The sequence below is a fragment of the Misgurnus anguillicaudatus genome, chromosome 21 (genome assembly GCF_027580225.2).
Source record: "Misgurnus anguillicaudatus chromosome 21, ASM2758022v2, whole genome shotgun sequence".
In the NCBI taxonomy this organism is placed as follows: domain Eukaryota; kingdom Metazoa; phylum Chordata; class Actinopteri; order Cypriniformes; family Cobitidae; genus Misgurnus; species Misgurnus anguillicaudatus.
In genome coordinates this window covers 46,330,718-46,344,670 of record NC_073357.2, presented here as the reverse complement: position 1 = coordinate 46,344,670, position 13,953 = coordinate 46,330,718, and the positions used below count along the sequence as shown (strand labels likewise).

Here is a 13,953-nt window from a genome sequence, read left to right as displayed (position 1 = left end):
ACTTTTGCATCTACTTAAACATCTTAGGGAATTTATTAGGGATGCACCGATACCACTTTTTTGGAATACGAGTACGAGTACTTGCATTTCAGTACTTGCAGATACCGATACCGAGTACTTAAACAAGGGACTAGTTTGGAATTATGAACATTTATTTAAAATGAAAAGCATGTTGTATCCAACATATTAAAGAATAAATAATTTAAAAAAAATTAAACAGTGACAGTGCAACTCAAGTATTTTTTTCAGTTTGTTGTAAACTCTGCCTCTTTGGACAACACAAGAGGCATTAACCCCTTCCACGATGCTCAAACATAGACATTTCTCAGACTGTGGTATCGATCCACGGTATAGGGGGACTTTTAACGAGTACTTTAGCAAATGCGGTATCGAGGCGGATACCCGATACCAGTATCGGTGCAGCCCTAGAATTTATCATTGCAGCTGTTCCCTTTGCAGTCACTAATTTCTTTATTTTCGTTTCAAAACATTTAAACAAAGTGTGTTGTAAAAAGCATTATACAAATAAACAGAGCTGAAATAAATTAATTGATATTATAGTGAAAGTACAAACTGCTTAACAATGGACTCAAGAGTAAAAGACAGCTTAAAGCTCAAACCTGTATAAATCTCTTTTTTGTAAACAAACATGAGCCCCATTCACTTTCATAATATTATTTTATCCTATATGGAAGTAAATGGGGGCTCATAATTGGTTTGGTTACAAACATTCCTCAAAATATTTCCCCTTGTGTTCTTAGAAAATAGAAATTTATACAGTTTTGTAACAACGTGAGAGTGAAAAAATGATGACAGAATTTTCAATTTGGGTGAACTATCCCTTTAATGCTTTAAAGAATATAGTGGAGGGCGACATCTAGTGGTAAGAATTAGCTTTGCACCATGTTATATGAGAGCATAGACTGTTTTAATAACATGGAAGAGTGTAAATGGAATACAATAAATTCAATGATGCAGTCATTACTAGGCAGAGGAACATATCTCTTTACTTAGCAGGAAATATTTAACCCCAACATGTTACTGAGGCATTCACTTTCAATTATAGTTAACCTATAGGCTGTATGTCAAGGTAAATTGTATTGACAACGATCAGGAGTTTGGAGCAGTAGAATGAACCAAGTATCTAGATCATGATTAAATCATACCTGAACAACTTATGCTTTAAACCATATGTCAAATATTCTATATATTCACCATGCTATGGAATATAGGGGGACAGGAAACATTTTAAAATTTTGATATTTTCTCATATCTCTCTTACATACATAAAAGATACATAAGGGTATGAAGAGTTTAATTAATAAAGGTTTAGTTTTTAGATTATAGGGGCTTTCTGTTCTTGTCCCTGAAGCTAAACCATAGTAAGGTTATGAGGCTTTCAGGATGGAGTTAGTAGCAGCTCAGAGCGAGGATTGAGTTTGTCCCTCTATGGGACACAGTGACCTTCCTGACAACACTCTTTCATATCACATGAGTCTATTGCCTCCAGAGTTACCAAGAAAACCACAACAATTAAATCACACAAATACTGACTTCCTGATTTATAACCAAGCGATTTAACATTGAGATGTTTAGTTGTGACTTGCAGTACCAAAAGACCTGCACCCTAATCTCTGTCGGGCTTTTCTTGTACTTTCTAGTTTATAGTTCTTTATTATATGAGTTATACACTAATCTCATCTTCAAAATGCATTAGCAAACTAACCTCTAAGTGAACATGGTTCTTTGAACAGGTAACACTCATAATATGCAGCATGGAATTAGGTGGTGGAAAGATTTAGCTTTTTAAAACCTATTTAGTTCTACTTAAAAAAAGTAAGTCACCTGGTTGACTTAAAATTTTGAGTTAAATCAATTTAAAAATATTAGTCAACTCAAAAATAAAAAATTGTGTAAAAATTGTGTCAACTAATATTTTTAAGTTGAATTAACTAAAACATTTAAGGCAACCAGTTTTTTTCAAGTTGAACCAACATATCTTCTTTTTTAAAGTGATGAAACCAGAAATAAAGATTAAATAAACTCAAATGGATTTAAGGAGAAAAATAAACAAATGCATTTAAAATCTATTTAAAATGTGTGCTGCTTGATGAATGGCAGTTGTGCAATTTTTAAGTGACTTACAAAAAATATTGATAATGTTTATTAGGCCTATAACAGCTACAGAACACATAATAGGCTAATAATAAAATGTAAGATAAAAACATGGTAATTTTTTGGTTCTTTCCCTTCTGTAAAGTCGGGCCCTTCGGTTCTCGCCCCTAAGACAAAAGGCTTGTTCGACTTCATGCGGCGCCGTAAGAATCGACAACCGAATGACGTCAAAGTTCCGCGCGAGAGATTTGAAAGCAAACTCCTCCGTATGATTTCGCGAATCGATCTCGCGGTACTTTGACGTCATCCGAGTGTTGATTCTTACGGCGCCGCATGAAGTCGAATAAGCTTAAACTGGGCAAAGTCTTAATTAACCACGCCCATCGACGATGATGAGATTAGTAATCATAACATTTACTTCACTTATAACTGGCCAAATCATCAAAATGACTGGAGATCTCTGGAGTAACAAACTGGAAATGTTTAAAAGAAGAATCAATTCAAGGCAATGAATTATTTCTGTTTCCATTTGCAATAGTTTATAACGTTTATTAGTAAACTAAATTGAAAAAATGTCGTTTAAAATGAATGAAAATTGAAAAAAGCATTTCGATACAATGCGTTTTTGGTGACCAGGTCAGGTCTCTCCTAACCTGTACAAACTTTGCGCATTGCGAGTTGTGCTCTTCAAGAACTATGAACTCCACCTATATTACTGAGGACACTTTTCTGGTAAACACCACTTGTGATTCTGCCTGTGACACCAGCATCCTAAAAAATCTGCCGCACTTCAGCACAGCGGCTCGGGTCCGAGTCACCGTCACCTTCATTCTGTGCGCACTGTCTGCCTGCTGCAACCTCGCCGTGATTTACTCAGCAAACCACCACAACCACAGAAAACAATCTCACGTCCGACTGATCATCACTAACCTGGCGGTGGCCGATTTATTAGTGACGTTTGTGGTCATGCCGCTGGATGCTGCGTGGAATATAACGGTGCAGTGGCTCGCAGGAGACCTCGCGTGCAGGACACTGATGTTCCTCAAGCTCGTGGCCATGTACTCATGCGCTTTCATGACCGTGGTGATAAGTCTGGATCGACAGGCTGCCATCCTGAACCCTCTGTCTATTAACCGAGCCAGGAGGAGGAATAAAGTTCTGCTGAGTGTAGCATGGACTATGAGCATCGTGTTATCCATACCACAGGTATTCAACAAATTTCATCACAAATAAATATTACTGCAATGAATGATTCTGTGTTATTCTCGTTTCAACACAATTTAGACTCACAAAACTTTTTTTATTATTTTTTATGAAATTATGCTATAATATAATTAGTAGGCTATAATTAGTATAGATTAATAAATTGTATAATGGCAACATATAAAACACGTGACATGAAAATGATGTGATCAAAATCTTCCTGCAGTACATAATATTACTGAAGCTTGCTTTAAAATAATACAAAATAAAAATTTTGTTGACTTGGCCTTAGGTTTCCAATTCCTTTTTACTTATCTGTGCACAAAAATGGTTAGTTACAATGTTTCTTCTTATTACATAAATAAATAACATAATTTTTTTTCTAAAATTTCTACATGGTATGGAGATTTAAAAAAATATTAGGCGAGTAAATAACAAAAATATTTTAACTTTAATGTTAAAGTTAAGTGAAACAGTGTAATTCTCTTCACCGTTTCTTACCATTTTTTAATAAACAAACCCTACATATATATTGTAACACATATCTGTGCTTGGCATGTCCCCCTTATACAGGTGTTTATTTTCCACATTGTGGTGATTGATTTTCCTGAGCAGTTTATCCAGTGTACGACCCATGGCAGCTTTAGCTCACGCTGGCAGGAGACACTTTACAACATGCTTACTTTCACCTTCCTCTTCCTCATACCTCTCCTTATCATGATCTCTTGCTACACCAGGATACTGTTTGAGATCTCCAAGAAAATGAAAGACAACTGTAAGTCATGACTAGAACATTTGTATTTGCATGTGGTTGTACATAAAAAGCATAGGTTCGACAACTTAACTGTAATGAATATCCAGAATATTTGAAATGACATTACCTTGATGTGTAATAAGTAACAACTTATACACTGTCAATCAGTTACACATTTTGCTCCTTTGTGTTTTTTTTTTCACATTTAGTGCTATCCAATAGAGTCCAGCTGCGCAGGTCAAAGAACAACATCCCTAAGGCACGTATGCGTACACTGAAGATGAGTGTGGTCATTGTCCTGTCATTCATGGTGTGTTGGACACCATACTACATGCTTGGTCTATGGTACTGGTTCAATCCTGCTGGTTTGGAGGAAACTGTCTCTCACTCCCTCTCACACATGCTCTTTGTCTTTGGCCTATTAAATGCTTGTTTGGACCCCATCATCTATGGTCTTTTCACCATTCCACTGTGCAGAGGCATGAGGCAGCGGCGGCATGACAGTAACATGGTAACATTCGAGCTGGAGAACACTAATAACTCTATGATGACTTCCCTCAGATGCTCCGCCTCCTCACTCACCTTAAAAAGACTGACAGTTCAGCAAACCTCTAAAGAAAAGCTTGAATTAGATGGAGAGCATGTAGAGCGAATTAGAGATGATGGGGGTGGATAAAGAACGATTTGGATAAACACATGAAGGAAAATACATATTGTAAAATAGCAAATGCTTGTGTAAAATGTATGTGTCCATTTTATTAAGCCATTCCTGTTATACCATAGGCACTTCACTCTTTTAAATATATTTCTATAGACAGTCATTATTTTACATTTTTTAAAGTATTGTCAAGTATTTTAATACTTTTAAGTATCCAAGTCTCCTGGTCAGAGTTGAAATGACAATAAATTAATTGGAAATTGAAATCTGTAGGGGCTTGGCAGAAACCATTAAATTCAATGTTAATAGGCTGTGACTCATAATCATTGCGAGTTTCATAATTACAACTTAACACAAACCATCTTTCATCTGTACGCAGCAATCGATTTTAAGTGAACAAATACAAAATGTGACTAAAAATAAGTAAATTAATTTTTTAAGCCAGAGGATGAGAAAACTGGTCACATTTATAAACACTGCAGCCCACTTTAGCCCGTGTTGCGATTAAAAGACCTGAGTGAAGCTGAAGACCAATGCCTGTCATATGAAATTAATAAGAGCGATACAACCAATAAAATTGTCTTGACATTGAGTATAATAATTAGCCATGATTGTGGCTTATGATCAACTTTTGACTGTCAAATTGTGTTAAACAAATATAATAAAAATTATGATGATAATGCTGCAATAAAAATCAATCGTCAAACATGACCTATGTAAAATTTTTAAGGCATTTTCATATCATTCTTTTGTGTGATGAGAGCACAAGCTTGGTGTAGGCTGAAGCCTTATACCTTATAATTCATTTCTAACAAAGACTCAACTAGAGAGTCACAAGTGCAGAATAAGACTCAAAATGAAATATGGTAACAACATTTCAATGCATTTCATTCACATAAATACAGAAGTAAAAATGCATTCTCTCTCTGTCCAATTTGTGGTGGCTGAGCAGCGTCACACTGTGTGAAAGTTCATTCAAAAACACGCTTCTGAAGCCGTTTCCAATGGATAGCAAAATTTCTGTTCCTTTCTTCCAAAGAGTCAAATCTACAGATATAAAGTACATACTGTAGTGTTTTTGTTAATGCCAAATTATTGTTGGACACGAAACAATCTGTTATCATACGGTATAGTTATAACTATTGATTAAACTTTAGATAAGCATTTTAAACATTCTTTACAGCTCACAAACCTCTCCTGAATGTAAAGGTTGCAGGCCTCCTCCAAACCTGACAGTGTGGCTCTTGTCTCTATGGTAGCTGGCCATGGAATCCGATACAGATCCAAAACTGAGCATTGTGCAAAGCTATAGAGGAAAAGAGTACTGTCACCCTCTTCTTTATCCATCACCTCTTCCAAAGATGTTTTTCTGTCACCTAATAAACACAAACCAGTAAACATTAAAGGTTAAATATGTATTTACCACTGAAAAACAAAGGAACTTGATAAAGTCGTCATTTGTATGATAACTTACATACGAGAACATAATGTGTTGCTTTGAAAGTAAATTAGTCAGAGTAAATATTACTCTTTTTTTCCCCACAGTAATCTTTAACTTTTGACTCTTAAAGGGATAGTTCACCCAAAAAAGAAAATTCTGTCATCATTTACTCTCATGTTTTTACAAATCTGTATACATTTCTTTGTTATGATGAACACAAAGGAAGATATTTTGAAGAAGGTTTGTAACCAAACCGATCAGAAGCCCCATTGACTTCCATATAAAAAAAAAGAATATTAAGTCAGTGGTGCAGGGTTTCCCAGAGTATATTTCAGAAATAAATATTTTATTAATTTTCATCATGATGCATACATCCCCGCCCCTTTGATTGCCACGCCCCCGGCACCGCCCACCCGCCCAAACCTACCACCTTAACTAACACATTTTCTGCGGGAAACCCTGTGGTGCTTCTAAACGGTCCCTTTAAACCTTCTAATGTGAAACTTGCCTCTAATATACAGATTTTGTTGGACTGGATCCAGCACATGCACAGGTTTCCAGACTGGACCCAGCACATGGGTCTGAGGCAAGTTTATGATGAACACGGGTGCTGCATCATCCATTTCCCATACAGATACCTGCCCATTTCTTTGCATCAACAAAGCCTAGAAATAACTGCATGAATTAGTGCAGATAAAATTGTATTTATGTTGCTATAGGATTCTTAAGGATTCTTTAAATTGATTAGCTAAAGATACAGATCAAATATACTGAACAAGGGCAACAATTTTCAAACTAAGTGTCCCAACCGGAACAACGCTTCTGACATTACTATCACTTTAAAATACAAAACAAAACTAAAACACATTTAAGCAGGAATCGACTAGTATGTCAGATAGAATTATACTGCAAACTTAGGTTGTGTTTTTACCAGAGACTTTAGGAAGGGCATAGGTTCAACAACAGTGGCAAAACTGCCAGGATCTGCAGGTCTGATAAATGAAAATGCAAAAACATTTTCTAAGCACCATGTACAGTTTTTTTATGAAAAAAGGATTAGCTGTGGGTATTTTGTACCTCTCAATAAATGCAGCAATTTGTGAGTGTCCTCCATGTCTTGTTGTCACACTGTAGCATGCCCCACTTCTGCATGTGACCAGGAACTGTAGTTTGGGTAAAAAGGGGCCTTGATGAAGAGGAGTGACCTGGAGTTGCTCAGGACTCTGCAAAATGAGCTTCAGCCTGCATAATGCACTGTCTCCAGGGATTACAATATTGGCATACGGACACACTGCACCACCAGAAGATGTGAAGAAGAGGTACATTTCTTAATGTCACTGTGATCAATGTATGAATTGTGCTATCATATATCATGCTATGATCTTACTACTGAAACTGTTACAATAGAGCAATATCATACAAAGTCTTTATGAAGATTGCTTGGTAAAACAATCTTACCAAATCTTCGATCCCATACGGTTACCAGCTGACTGACAAGCCCCAGAACAATGAACCTTGTACAGGCACTGACAGCAGAGCAGAGGATTTCCTGAGAATTTGGCCACAAAATGTCTGGCCTAGGTTCAACATCTGATTCAGAAGCAGATTTAAGTTATTCAAATAATGTACACATATTTATTTAAAAAAAAAAAAAACATTTGTAAGTGTACCTGTTTTTTCTTTTGTAGTCTTTACCAGAAGATACTGTAAGAGATTATTACTGCCACTCCACCACAGACATAAGACAATGGGAAAATCTGTTTAACAAAATAAAAGTAACAAAATAAAGTCCCCATCATTTTCCCACAGGTAACGTTAGGGATATATGCATCACAGCAAAGTCTGTCCCCATAATTTGATCACATATGGTTAGCTGTAAGCAGTGGCTGAAACTGCTCTTTCAAATAAGCTGCCATAAACTGAGACAGTTATTAAATTAGTATTAATAACTATATGAACATAATAGGTTTGGCATTGATACTAGGGAATTAAGGGCCGTTCACATTATAACGATAACTATAAAAAAACTTAAAATGACAGTGAAGCTCATTGCTGAGGTCTATAACATAAAATTACCTGCAGTTGCTCTGAAAATTGACTACGTAATGCTTTTTATTCTATTACATTAACTAACTGTTATGGCAAAAGGTAAGAGATTACACAGATTCACTGTTACGCGAAACGCAGCGCGTTGAGGACATCTGCAAAAGTTTTTATTACAAGCATTATTAAAGGCAAGTGATTTGCGCGAGTGCCGTGAGCGAATTAGCATACAGGTATCGTTTGGTGATGTGGACGCTAATATAGTTATCGTTATAATCTGAACGGCCCTTTAGTGCTAAGTTGTATACATATCATGTTCAGTATGCGGATACTGTATGAACGATAGTTATAAATATCCGGATAAGTTATGCCTGGCAATAAGGACGGATCTTTACTTAAGGCTATTGGGTCTATTTGATATGGGTCCACACCAATCAAGCTTATCTTCTCTTGATACCGACGAGATGAAGCCATTAGGCTACTGCTCCCCTCAACTCAAATCTACGTGCGGCTAGGGGCAGGACAGATGTCATTTCAACAATATGGCTGCGGTTAGCTACTTCCGGTGTTTGCGAATAAGCCCTATACAGTTGTTCATGTTAGTTCATTGTGCATTAACTAATATTTGAAGAGTTTGGTTCCAAAACGCAATAAACGCCATTTTTGAAAAAAATGAGTTACTGCCAAAATCAGCATTATATCAGGTCAGTAGTTAAAAGTAAATTCTTAATTTTACGCAAAATCCAATATCCGCCGTGTTATTCTGTCATCTTTTCTCCCTTTTTTCCCAAAATGCGACAAACGCCACTCCCCCTTTTTTACAGAACGCAATAACTCCATTTCTGATATTACAGCCCACCGTTCACGCAATGTAAACAAACAATGGCGGACGCGCTGAGTACACGGAGTCCTGGTTTTCCTCATCTACTTTGTACTACGTGATCAACAAACAAAACAAAATAATACTTTAATTGCATCGCTAAACCTGTGATGGTTTTCTGTGATGGGAAAGAAACGTAAGCCATCAGCATCTAATATTTTCCCTGAGAGGCACTCGGGAGACGGGTGCTTGTTCTCCCGACAGCATCAAGCTTCTCATGCTAACACATTGACCCCAGAGGATCTTATGAAAAACTTTCCATTATTTTACTCAAAGTCAACGAAAATCGAGCAGGACCAAAAACATTTTACAGCTGATCGCTGTGAAAGACGTTAAGCGAAGACGTCAAGTAACCGCAATGACAGGGTTCTTAATATGACAAAGTAAGTGTTTTGATTAATAACATTAATGTTTATATTTTTAATTAGTGTGTACAACTAGTCAACTAAATGAATATAACATGGCAAAGGTGAATGCACATTTATATAGGCTATTGATTCAATAGATTTATAGCATTTTGAATAAAAACTTGTCATGGATTTATTGCATTTTGTGGAAAAAATAATCCTTTTTTATAATAAATCTTTGAAAATCAACTTATGGATTTGAATTTTTTATGTTTTTATAACCTAAAGATGCTGTGTGAAAGTTTGTAACAGAAAATAGTTGTTTTCATCTTGTCACTTTCTTGGTATAGAAAACACGTTTTTACCAAAATTTGTCAAAATGGATTTATTGCGTTTTGGAACCAAACTCTTCATTTACAGTTAAAGACGGGGTGCATGATCCCTGACGCCAGTGTTGTTATTTGAAATCACCTAAACAAACACGCCCCTACCCCAATAGAATCTGGACCTTCTCCTGATAGACCCGCCCCACAAATACACAACCCAGGCAGTAGACATGCCCCTTACTGCTGATTGGCCAAGTGTGTTTTGGTACTCGGCCCAACTCCCTTTTTGAAAGTGTTTTTCAAAAATCATCCACCCCGCCTTTAATACTTAAAACATTAACTAATGTTTACAATTACAACCTTGTTGTAAAATGTTACCCAAACTTATGTGAGGAAATATGTTTAAAAATCTTCTACAGTTCTTTACAAACAGATTATTTTTTCCCAATGGACAAAATGTGTGGAATAATCTCTTGCATTCATATTTTACCTCTGGTTGGCTTTGTTCCCCCTGGCAATGGGCAAAGCCCCTCATGCAGCAAAAAGTGAAAAGTGCAGCTGCTACAACAAAAGAAGATTGACATAAATCTTCCATTGGTTGCCACAGATAGAACTAAAATCTGGCTTTTAAAAGTCATTTATCCGTCTTACCTGGGCCCTTTTGGTTTCTGCTGTGATGGTGTCATTGGGTGGGTACTAAGGTACTTTGCAAACATTTTCCGAAATGCGACTTCCTGGTTTTCCCATTGAAAACTACTAATCATGTGATTTTGGCCTGAGCCTATTATGGTGCCATCTCCTGTTTTCTGCAGAACGTCAAATGGACTTTTCAAAGAGGTACCTTACAGATATAAACATTATTTTCTCAGATGAAAAACTAAAAATGCATATAAAACATTTCCAAAACAAACCAAATAAGAATGTCACCAAACACAAATTTTTGAGATTTTTTCAGATTTTACAAAATGCAAAATGCATTCATGTTTTATATATGTTTTCATGGTTTATAGAATGCATTCATGTTTTAAATTAGATACCTGCAGGGATTTCTGGAGGTTTAATCTTCATGAGTAAGACTATGGGAGACAGTTTGACCTCTGTGGGTGCATGGGTGTGTGTGGCCTACAGATAAAACAGCAGAACATTAACTTCTTATTATAGCAACTCACAATACAATGCCAGCAAATGAAAAAACTGAAGATAAGCATTCAAGAAAAAAAAAAAAGTGCATTGAAATGAACATTACCATGCTGAGTTTGTATTAAAACATTCATGTAGTAAAGGATATACACGATATATGGATACAGCAATTTTGTTTCCTCAATGTAATTATAACAATTACCTGTTTGATTTCCAGCTCTTTCAGCCACAATTCTTGTGGGAACCGATAAACATCCAACCAAACAGATCCACTTGCTTCAGTGATATTGACAAAAGCATTAATTAGTATTAATGGATTTAAATGTAATCTTAGTTTTACACTTTCTTGTTAGTTAAATTTAAACTGATTTAGTGTGTTAGTATGTAGTGAACTTACAGGTCATGACTGCAGCCCCGAAGTCTCCACTTTTAGACACTTCAAACTTTGTACAGATGTGTCTTTGGTTTATATCATCCTGCAAAAAATGAAACACAATGCCATGCATATCAGTTACAACAAAAGATTAACAACAAATATAACTTTTTAAAAACCATTCTGCACTTACAGTTTCATTGAGGACTTTAATAAAATAAATATTCTCTGTGCGATGAACAAACAGACGTGCAATACCTTACAGAGACAGAAGAGAGATTTAATACACAAATTAAAGGTGCAGTGTGTAACTTTTAGGAGGATCCCTTGACAGAAACGCAATATAATCTACATAACTATATTATCAGTGGTGTATAAAGACCTTATATAATGAACTGCATTGTTTTTATTATCTTAGTATGAGCCGTTTTTATCTCCATACACCAGGGGTCCCCTTTATGGAAGTCGCCATTTTGTACCGCTGTGTTTCTACAGTAGCCTTAAACAGACAAACTGCTCTACAGACCGTGTGTTGTCACTACTGTATTTTGTCTTAAACAACAACATGTTTGTCCTTTTACGGCTACCGTAGCTTCTCTATGCATTTCGGTGAACGGTGGACTGAGTCATTGGTTGCAATTCACAATCTAACTGCTAGATGCAGCTATAATCTACACACTGCACCTTTAAAATCCAAAAAACCTTTAAAAAAATGAAGACCTATGATTGAATCCATGAAATGAATTACCCATGTCATCCACTGTGCATAGGAGGTGTGTGCAATTTTCCAAAGAGGCACAGGAGATGCTGGTAAGCTCCACTCTTTCATCCTTCCATGTTGTTACACATGTGAGAGTAGAAGTACTGATCACTGAAAGACCATGAGCGTGACCCAGAAACAAGTAAAGTCCATCATCAGAGCACACAATAGCATTAGTTCTACATGGAATCTAGAAAATCAAAAAACAGACCTTTAAAATTAAAATGTCAAGAGAAAATAAGCATTTTGGAGATATTGCACCCAAATAATTTTAAATTCCAGTGCAATCATTGTATACGTACCGTATATTCTTTACAAGGACTTAGCACAGGAACCTTTTTTGTTGCCTCTGCCTCCTCTCTGATCTTGTCCTGCTTTGATATATCTTCCCATGCCCTGTCAACAAGACTGTTCAATATCTTATTGATCACTCTGACAGACTCGGGTAGATTATGCTCGTGCTCATACAGATCTGTGAAATAAGTCATGTCATCATCTTCACTGCTGCTGTAGTCTGATGGCTCTGGAATCTCAAGTCCTTTTCTGAAGTATACAGCCATTCTAATGTCTAAAAAAATTACCAAATAAGAGTATTACATTGTCCCAATGTTAAGCAAACATTACATGTATGTCTTAATATAAATATGTCAGCATATATTAAATGAAGCTGAGAAAAGCTTAAGATGAGTAATCCTGTATATGTTTAACATGTAACGTTACAATTACAAGCAGTTTGGACATCATTCAACCGATTTTAGCACATGTAATGCTGTGAAAATAAATGTGAAAAAGTAAACTAAACAATTAACGTTAACAGCTCTGTAAAAATGTTAAAGACTAATCCAATTGTAAAACAACTTAAAAACGAATGAAGAATTATCAGGTTTAGCACAGCACCTCACCGTTGACGCTCCACTGGAGTTCTTCCGGTTTGGTAGGTTGTCATGACAACCGCTTACAGCGTAGTCGCGAGCAGTGCACTGAAGCTTGAAGTGAAACAGAATAAGTATGGGATATTGTACATCCAGCCGGTTGTTATCACAAAATAAGGTGCCTTCTATCAACCTGAGGGAATTTTTTTTACTGCTGGATATATCCAGCATATACTATATTATCCATATATATTTCGCTTTTTACACAACTGCTTGTCACATAAGTAAGTAACTGGACATGAAATATTGATTTGGAGTATATTACCTCATTTTTAACACACAATAATACTAATTATTACTAAAATTCATGTTCTCTGCTCGTTTTTACTGGCAGTTTAATTTTACATATGTTTATAATTGACCAGCATAAATAGAAATTATAACAATTGGCAATCTGATAAAAGACAAATTTATCCAAATAAATAAAAAAAAGTGTTTTATATATTTTTTAAAAATACAAATGTATCAAAATTAAAATGAAATCTGGTCCCAGATGGCCACGGCTGTGCTCAATGTTCACCCAGGTGAAAAAGTAGGACTCTAGTGCTCTATTTTCAAGCACAAATTTTGTGCTTATTATACTATAAAATCTTCTTTAGTACATTTTAAGAACCTCTATAACCTCATTCACACAGCACGATCACTTTGGTCCCAAAAAAACCCCATATAAAGTTGGCAGAGGTGCTTCTGTGTGAACACAAACACGAGATTTGACACCAGATCAATGTTAGATTTTGACGTCAAAACAACGTTGGGTCTTGACATCAGGCTAACATTGGATTTTGACATCAGATCAACGTTGGATTTTGACATCAAGCTAACGTTGGATTTTGACATCAGATTAACGTTGGATTTTGATGTTAGATCAACGTTGGGTCTTCACGTCAGATCAACGTTGATCTGAGGTCAAAACCCAACATTGATCTGACGTCAAAATCTAACGTTGATCTGAGATCAAAATCTAATGTTGATGTGAGGTAA

The 13,953-nt window shown here is 36.0% G+C and overlaps 2 protein-coding genes across 8 annotated transcripts; one reads left to right on the top strand and one right to left on the bottom strand.

The window, feature by feature from the left end:
* Nucleotides 1-2,455: 2,455 nt before the first annotated feature.
* gnrhr2 (gonadotropin releasing hormone receptor 2) lies at nt 2,456-4,854 on the top strand. Its single transcript, XM_055209900.2, has 3 exons — nt 2,456-3,321; nt 3,892-4,093; nt 4,282-4,854. Exons 1-3 carry the CDS (start codon nt 2,704-2,706, stop codon nt 4,746-4,748), a joined length of 1,287 nt encoding a protein of 428 aa, XP_055065875.2. The 5' UTR covers nt 2,456-2,703; the 3' UTR covers nt 4,749-4,854.
* Nucleotides 4,855-5,592: 738 nt separating this feature from the next.
* On the bottom strand, nt 5,593-13,001 carry wdr93 (WD repeat domain 93). Of its 7 annotated transcripts, none has more exons than XM_073859282.1 (17): nt 12,938-12,958; nt 12,509-12,608; nt 12,343-12,436; nt 12,029-12,230; nt 11,474-11,538; nt 11,305-11,383; nt 11,110-11,183; nt 10,805-10,889; nt 10,419-10,608; nt 10,258-10,328; nt 7,842-7,928; nt 7,630-7,761; nt 7,249-7,498; nt 7,103-7,163; nt 6,680-6,836; nt 5,923-6,106; nt 5,593-5,777 (listed from the first exon to the last, which is right to left on the bottom strand). In XM_073859282.1, the coding sequence occupies exons 2-17, from the start codon at nt 12,598-12,600 to the stop codon at nt 5,702-5,704; spliced, it is 1,899 nt and encodes a 632-aa protein (XP_073715383.1). In that variant the 5' UTR covers nt 12,601-12,608; nt 12,938-12,958; the 3' UTR covers nt 5,593-5,701. The 7 variants fall into 7 exon arrangements, with proteins under 7 accessions (XP_073715383.1, XP_073715382.1, XP_073715378.1 ...); XM_073859281.1 differs by lacking the exon at nt 12,938-12,958 and adding an exon at nt 12,761-12,851; XM_073859277.1 differs by having other exon boundaries at nt 12,343-12,608; nt 12,943-13,001.
* Between the last annotated feature and the right edge of the window lie 952 nt (nt 13,002-13,953).

What these genes read in the sequence shown, in the direction of transcription:
- gnrhr2 (XM_055209900.2), top strand. Translation starts at nt 2,704, where the DNA reads ATGAAAATTGAAAAAAGCATTTCGATACAATGCGTTTTTGGTGACCAG. An exon ending in TCGTGTTATCCATACCACAG is followed by an intron (nt 3,322 to 3,891) that starts GTATTCAACAAA and finishes CCCCTTATACAG; the next exon opens with GTGTTTATTTTCCACATTGT. An exon ending in CAAGAAAATGAAAGACAACT is followed by an intron (nt 4,094 to 4,281) that starts GTAAGTCATGAC and finishes TTTCACATTTAG; the next exon opens with TGCTATCCAATAGAGTCCAG.
- wdr93 (XM_073859277.1), bottom strand. Translation starts at nt 12,600, where the DNA reads ATGGCTGTATACTTCAGAAAAGGACTTGAGATTCCAGAGCCATCAGAC. An exon ending in AAGAGCTGGAAATCAAACAG is followed by an intron (nt 10,890 to 11,109) that starts GTAATTGTTATA and finishes TTTTATCTGTAG; the next exon opens with GCCACACACACCCATGCACC. An exon ending in CGTATGGGATCGAAGATTTG is followed by an intron (nt 7,499 to 7,629) that starts GTAAGATTGTTT and finishes AGTGACATTAAG; the next exon opens with AAATGTACCTCTTCTTCACA.